The 8,484-nt window shown below is 33.5% G+C and overlaps 1 protein-coding gene across 1 annotated transcript; it reads right to left on the bottom strand.

The window, feature by feature from the left end:
- Positions 1 to 2,621: 2,621 nt before the first annotated feature.
- Positions 2,622 to 7,187, bottom strand: LOC129218764 (uncharacterized). The gene has a single exon (XM_054853087.1). It carries the CDS (start codon positions 7,185 to 7,187, stop codon positions 2,622 to 2,624), a length of 4,566 nt encoding a protein of 1,521 aa, XP_054709062.1.
- Positions 7,188 to 8,484: the final 1,297 nt, after the last annotated feature.

Genomic DNA, 8,484 nt, shown 5'->3' with positions numbered 1-8,484 from the left:
AACCGTAAATGAAGCTAGGAGAATTTTCTTCACCCAGTAAAACAGACCAGTTGACTGTATTCCACCATCTAGCAATGATCTTCTGCATCACCTTAAGAGAGCAATATTACAGTGTTTACTATGGACAAAATGTCTTCAGCAAAATTTTCCGCTCTTGGATCCATATCAGTGGGGATGGGTAAAAATCGGTGAAGAGTTTGAACCTCTTTGGTATGCACACCCCGAAATAACAATGGAGAAAATTCAGGAATTTATATCAGGCAAGTGCAAAGAGATGTCTACACGCTGTCGATGCGTCAAATCAGATCTGAATTGTACACTTTGTAGTTATGAGGGTCAGTGCAATACGTAAAACGTTCTTTAAAAAAACTTACTACAGTTTTTGTTATAACAGGTACTTTTTCTTTGTATTAAAACATGTAATTTTCGTCTATTTGTCTTATGTTTAAAATGAAAGCATTTTAACAAAATTGTTTTATTATACGATAGCATTAATAATTAAGTTCTCGATCCATTTGGGGCGGTGACTTTGATTATTTCTGCATTTTAACCTTTCTTTCCTTCAATATAAAAGTAATATACTGACAAAAAATGTTAAAACATGAAGTACAAATTTAAATTTAATGAAATTGGAAAGGTTCTTTTATAATGCAGGTATAACAGTAAAAATTTTACTCCAATATCGCAGAATACAGGGAAGTCTTTTTTTCTATCAATTTTCACGTTGATATTGTAATAATAATCAAACTATTTGTCTTCTTTACTAATAATAAAGCTCAAAATTTGTCGGGATATCTGTCCAGATGTATCTCTGTGAGGAGCATAGCACCTAAACCGTTCGGCCTATTTTCCCAAAACTTGGCATAGAATTAAATTGTAACATGGGGTGTGCACCTCGAAGCGATTTTTCGAAAATTCGATTTTGTTCTTTTTCTATTTCAATTTTAAGAATATTTTACCGAGCAAATTATCATAACGTGGTCGAGTAAATTACAAAATTATCGTAACGTGGAACCCTAACATGAAACAATTGTTGAAAAGGCCAGGGCCCACCCAGGGCTGTCGTGCACCTGAGGAATGAAGGAAGGAATCGTAAAATGGCCAAGCAAATTAACATAGTAAATTGAGGAAAAATCCATCATCCATTGTTTGTAAATATACAGGCGAATCAAATGAACTTTTAATTTTTCTACTACGAGCAAAGCCGTGCGGGTACCGTTAGTAGAAAATATAACTAAGCACTGTTGAAGAGTTTTTTTAAACTGCTTTCAGATAATGTATTTGAATTTTACAAAATTATGACCAATTATGTAGTTTTAAGCAGTTAAACCAACGTGCTAACAACGGCGGCCATTTTGATGACGTCACCACAGGGGGGTCTTGACCTCCAATCAATTGCCTCCCGGCGTTTTTTTGCTCTCTTATATGAACATAAGTGTTGTACAAAATTTCATACTGGTATCCGGAAGTGAAATGTTTTTGCACAAACTCCACCGACTATAAGGTACGCAAACAATACTAAAATATACTGCCCTGGTTGTTAGGAAAAACTTCAACTACTCCAAGTTAGTTTAATAGGATGACTAAGTCCGCTTACATTCTTACTAAAACATATTTAAATGAGCGATAAGACGAAGTATGACACACAAATAGTTTACTAGTTATTTCAAGTCTTGCAATTTCTCACATTGATTAGTGTACACTACATACTTGGGCGTTTACAGGAAGCTTAAACTTCACACTATATAATAGAAGTTCTTCAGAGATAGTTCAAAGAAATATAAAGTTTGGAGTGACATAGTATCTTAGCAGTTAAAGTTAGGTGTTAAAATGATAAATAACCAGGAGATGAAGTTTTATATGTGCAAACGTTTCTTGATTTGAATTTCTTTTGCCTGTCCGAAACAGGGGAGTTCAAGATACGTGCGTACTCCTTGTAAAATAATAGCTTAACATATGTAAGGTAAATTAAGGTTAAGATTGTTTTCGAAACATTTCAGGGAAACTTAAATGCTTGCAGGGTTCATTACAATAATACATAGTATCAGTCTATGCTGGCGGACTGCTTCAAAATCTACATTCTGTAACGTATGTAACGTAAGAGCTGCACATAAAATCTTAATATGTTATTGTAATGCTACAACTATAGCTATCTATTCAGATTAATTGCATACTTTATGGTCCTGGATAGATAGAAATTAAATAGTGTTTGTCGCGAAACAACTTCAAACTCTCTTCTGCCACGCGGTTATAACAGATACATGAAACCAATTAACTTAAAACATTTTATTGAAGAAAAATTATGAACTAAATGAACGAACATAAATTAAAATCATAACAGAACTAACAGAAGCAACATAAGCACTTGAACATGAATTCACTGAGTATATATACACCAAACTGCTTGGCTAATACTGTTGCCATTTTAAAAAACATAAAAGTTTTTCCACATACTCCCCACCTGTACTCTTTAATGAGTACACTAAAACTTAAGAATATAAATTAAACAGATCTATCAATTTAAACTAAATTAGACATTTCAATCATCACTTAAATTAACAATCAACATACTTCAGTCTGAAATTAAACTAATTTAAACATTCAATAAACAATACATTTCATTACAAAACAGTCACTTCGAATGGATAGAGTAGTTGAATTGCTCTTCTTAAGCAACCTTTAGACGTGCGGACTATGCATGCACGTACATTGCCATCTCTTCCTATGAGAACTTTATCGATCACACCCATGTCCCACAGTAACTTATTTTTCAAAGGTCCTTCAACAAGCACTACATCTCCAATTTTTAAGTTCTGTTGGGAGTGAGGATCTAAAAAATTATGAGCACTTCTCAATTGCAATAAATACTGTTCTTTCCATTGAGACCAAATTTGCTTGATTAAACGAGTCTGGAACAATTTACGTTTCTGTAAAGTCTTTTGGTTAGAGTTTTTGTCAAATACCTCAAGGAAATAATTTGGAAAGTTAATCTTGTCCTTTCCTGGAAATAAAAAACATGAAGGTGTTAATGCAATTGGTTCATTTAAATCATTGAACTCATAGGTAATTGGTCTATTATTCAAAATAAACTCAATTTCTGTAAGGATGGTAGCAAGCTCTTCTAATGTCAATAGAGCTCTACCGAGTATTTTTCTCAGCGGGTCTTTAATACTTTTCATCAATCGTTCCCAGAAACCTCCCCACCATGGAGAACGTTCTGGAATAAATTTCCAAATGATGTTTTCCGACGCTACAAAATTCTGCAGCTCTGGATGCTTTATTATTTTACGAAAAGATTTCAGTATTTCACAAGATGAACGGAAAGTCTTTGCATTATCAGAAAATATTATTTTTGTATTTCCTCTTCTTGCTAGGAAACGTCTCAAAGCTAGGATAAAACTTTTTACGGACATATCTTGCACCACTTCAATATGAACCGCTCTAGTTACAGCACATGTAAATAATACAATGTACACTTTCTCACAACTGTTTAATTTCGATTTAACAGTTATTGCACCACTAAAGTCAGTTCCCACATTAGTAAACGGTGGACTTTCAGCAATACGTTCCAAGGGTAATTGACCAGTTAACTGCTTAGCTGGTTTTAACGAATATTTTTTGCAGATTAAACAAGTAGAAATAACTCTTTTCACGGTCTGTCTTCCTTTCGGTATCCAGAATTTTTTACGCACTTGAGCTAAAGTTGATGATACACCCGAATGAAAGACACGAAGATGTTCATGAAAAATCACCAATTCCGCAAATTTCGATTTCGGAAGTAAAACTGGATGTTTTTCATTTTCAGTCAATGGAGCCTCTTTTAGACGTCCTCTTACCCTAAGAACACCAGTCTCGTCCAGATATGGAGATAAGGAATAAATCTTAGAAGATTTACTAATCTGCTGATTCTTTTGAAGCCTTTGAATTTCCTCGCGGAACACTTCCCACTGCACAGTTTTTATCCACATCTTTTCAGCTTCTTGTAATTCTATAGCACTCAGTGGACCCTTTTCAATTGATAATTTTCTGGACTTCGAAATAAATCTCAACACCCATGCAGTCACTCTCAGTAATTTTTTGAAATTACTAAAGTCGTTAACTTTTAATACAGGACTGTACGATGAAACAACCGTGTTAACACTAACTTTCAAAAGTTCAACTTTCGCCGCGTCATTCGAACAGTATTGTTTCTGCAACGGCCACTCATCTCTAGGACTAGTCAACCACTTTGGTCCGCACCACCACACGCTGTCATTTTTCAACAAACTCAATGATTCACCTCTTGTCAGTTTATCTGCTGGATTCATTAAACCTGGACAAAATTTCCACATACTAGGCGAAGTCAAATCTTGAATAAGACAAATACGATTTGCAACAAATTGTTTCCACTCCCTAAATGAACCTCTAATCCAACACAAACAGATTTCTGAATCCGTCCATAATATTACTCTATCAGACAAATTATTAAATAAACCAGACAAATATTTACACAATTTTGCAGCCACTAACACTCCTAACAATTCCAGTCTCGGAAGCGTTAATTTTTTCAACGGTGCCACTCTGACTTTTGACATTATAAAGGACGTCGAAACTTCACCCTTCTTATTACTATACCTAAAGTATGCAACCGCACCATAAGCCACTAATGACGCGTCCGAAAATATGTGTATTTCAACAGAATCCCTAAGGTCACTCACATTTAAAAAGAAATATCTTTCTACCGTTATGAAATCTAAATCTTTAATCTCCCCATACCACTTCCTCCACTTCAAAGTCAAATTCTCTGGCAATTCATCATCCCAATCTGCACCTATTTTCCAAATATCTTGCATTAAACATCTAATTCTTACAACAAAAGGAGACAAAAAACCCATTGGATCAAATATCATTGCGGCTGTCTGCAGCACACAACGCTTAGTATTTTTCAACGAAGATAAATTACTCAACAAAGATTTTACATCTAATGACAAACTGTCCTCCTTAGTATTCCAATTCAACCCCAACACTTTTAACTGACAATTTTCCAAACACTCACTAGTACTCAGACCCTGGTCAACCCATAAAGATTCCAATTCAACTGAATTAGATCTGAGCTTTCTTAAGTTGAAACCCCCATCTTTCAAAACTGATACGGCATCAGACGACAACTGAAATGCTTCTTCCATGCTTTCAGCTCCAAAATACAAATCATCGACGTATAATGAACTTTTCAACATTTCAACAGTTTTACGCCTATTATCTTCATATTTTTTTATGTGAGTTTTAATTGTAGCACTGAGAACAAAATTTGACATTGTACAACCGAATGGTAATCGATTCATTTGCATAATTTTATATCCCTCAGAGTTATTTGAAGCCCAAATAAATTTCAAATAGTTACGATCATTTTTTGCAATACTAATCATAAGGAAAGCCTTTTCAATGTCTGCATTGAATGCAATTTTAAACTTCCTAAAGTTTAGCATAATATCAAGAATGTTAGCATTTAAATTTGGACCACATTCTAACGCATCATTTAACGAAATATTTTGCTTTAATTTTGAACTACAATTAAAAACGAGTCTCACTTTAGTCGTATCCTTATCAATCCTAACAACAGGACGATGTGGCATAAAGTATTCGTTTTCAGTTCTAATACATTCCTGAACTATACCTAGCCGTTCTTGTTCCTCAATAATTTTATTATATTCTTTAGCCAACCATTCATCCTTCCGAAGAATTATTTGCAATTCATCAAATCTTTTCTTTGCATTACAAAAGTTATTCCCTAACTCAATCGGGGAAAATTTCCATAGCAATCGTGTTTCATATCTACCCTGAATGAATTTTAAATTTGATTGAAATCTATCTATTATACGCTTATCTGTTAAAGTTAATTCTTCCTTATCTGTGTTACCTAAAACATCAAGATCCCAAAGAACCTGAACATCCTTTGCAATTACGCAATCCGTAGCCAAAACTCCTACGAAGCTTGAATTACAATTTTGTTGGACCCCCTGAATAGCTAACCCAAACATCGTTGGTACGCAACTTAATGTTTCATTTATTTTGAACACTTTTGAATCGCAAATTATACCCCAAAACACATCCCCTCCAATTAAAACTTCAATTTCATTTTCACTATTACACATATCTGCAAGGAACAAGCCTTTCTGTTGCAATGCATTTTGAACGTTGACATTAGGTACTGCTAAGGATGCTGAAGTTATTGTTTGCGTTACTAAAACTTCAATTTCAATTGATGATTCAGAATTATTTCTATTTGATAGTTTAAGTTTTGCAACCTCATAAATTCTTTCCGATGTTTTTACCGAACCGAAAGAATAAACTGAAAGCCTTTCCCTTCTAACTATATTTAATTTTAAACGACTTGCTAAAGATTTTGTGATCCAAGATCTTTCAGAACCGTTATCTAAAAGTACTCGAGCAATTTCTACAGAATTTGAATCTTTACCTGCACTTGCAATCACTGAACATGTAAGCAATAAAATATTTGATTTTAAAGCCGACGAATTACATTGCGTCACAACAGAGTTATTTTGTTCATTAACTTTGTCATTACTTAAAGGTTTATTCTTAGCATTTTCACATAAAACGTAACTGTGAAATTTACTTTTACAAAATTTGCATTCAACTTTTAACCTGCACATGCGACTATAATGATTTTTCGAGAAACATTTAAAGCAACGGTTTTCATTTTGTAACTTATTTCTACGATCTTCGATAGTTTTATACTCACAAAACTCATGATCTGGACTATTACAAAATACACAATGCTTTTTTGTACTAGCCACATAGTTTGCTGTTGCAGCATAGTTTTTATAACTCTTACTGTTACTTGACCCATTTTTACAATCATTCTTATCCGAATTTTCTGAACCAGATTTAAACGATTCCGACCTTAATTGCACAAGTAATGCACGTTCACGCGATTGAATTTCACTTTCTAAGAAAGTAAGAACGTCCTGAATTTTATACCCTTCCGAATATTTTCTATTGAATTCCAAAACAAGATCTCTAGGAACACGATCAAGTATGATTGGTGTTAACAAATTACAGTATGAATCTATTTCAATGCCTAAACTTTTCAAATTCCTAATTTGAACTTCCACTTTATCAAAAAAAATTCGCAACCTATTTAAATCCCTTGAATTATACACAGCAGGAATTTTCAATAAATTATTCATGTGTAACTGAATCAAAGTATGTGTATTACCAAAACGCTTTTTTAGTAATTCAATAGCCGAATCGTAATTTTCTTCTGATAAAGTAAAACCTTTAATGCAATTTGCTGCAGCACCTCCCAAAAATGTCTTTAAATAATTAAACTTGTCAATTTTGCTTAAATTTGTATTTTTATCAATTGCATTATTAAACTGATTCATAAACTCCAAATTTCCCCTATGGATCCCCATAGTAAGTTTTAATGTTTAATCGAGGCAATTTTACAGTCCTAACATTCTGAACATTTAATTCTGAGGAATTAACTGAACTGGAATTGTTAGTTTTAGTCTCTAAAAGTTCTATTTTATTTTTTATTCGTTGTTTCCAAAGTACTATATTTTCCGAATATTCTTCGGAAATAGTACAATCCTTTTCAATTTCATCTAGCGGTAAATACGCTTCAATATCCAAATTCACAAATTTCAGACCTTTTTCTTTCTCAAGTAATTGCTCATGAAACTCTTTCAAAATACTCGACTTAGTATCATTATCCTCGCTGCAAGTTTCAATCTTCACCAAAAAGTCATCTATTTTTTTAATTAGTTTAGTTGTCGTCATTCTAATAGCTGCTCTTTTAACTTTTAACTTTTCAATATCTGCCATTTCAATCCTTATTTACTTCAATTACCAACTAACGTATATAAAAGCACAATTTCTATAATTCTCAATTCACGATTTAAATTTCCTACTATTCAACAACTGTTCAGTTCACAGCAACACAGTAGAAATAACACAAACTTCAGTCAAAATAGAAATGAAAAACCACTCACGAATTTTGCACGTGCTACAAAATTTCCAACAACTTCCCCACAAGCAACTTCAAACACAACTCTCACAATTTCCACCTTTCACGACTTCGCGGCCTGATGCACCAAAAATGTCGCGAAACAACTTCAAACTCTCTTCTGCCACGCGGTTATAACAGATACATGAAACCAATTAACTTAAAACATTTTATTGAAGAAAAATTATGAACTAAATGAACGAACATAAATTAAAATCATAACAGAACTAACAGAAGCAACATAAGCACTTGAACATGAATTCACTGAGTATATATACACCAAACTGATTGGCTAATACTGTTGCCATTTTAAAAAACATAAAAGTTTTTCCACAGTGTTAAGCCTGGGTATTGTGCTCGGTTTCAAAGAGAATAGTTTCGTTTGATTATTGTCCCTTAAACGAAATGTTTTTTATTCAACATCTGTTCACATGTCTCTTGGTAAGTCAATAACACAAGGGAGGGTGGCCCAAAGT

This window comes from Uloborus diversus, chromosome 3 (assembly GCF_026930045.1).
Source record: "Uloborus diversus isolate 005 chromosome 3, Udiv.v.3.1, whole genome shotgun sequence".
Taxonomy (NCBI): Eukaryota; Metazoa; Arthropoda; class Arachnida; order Araneae; family Uloboridae; genus Uloborus; species Uloborus diversus.
This window is presented reverse-complemented; position numbering and strand designations above follow the sequence as displayed.

Excerpts from the sequence above, each read along its gene's own strand:
- LOC129218764 (XM_054853087.1), bottom strand. The coding sequence starts at position 7,187 with ATGAATAATTTATTGAAAATTCCTGCTGTGTATAATTCAAGGGATTTA.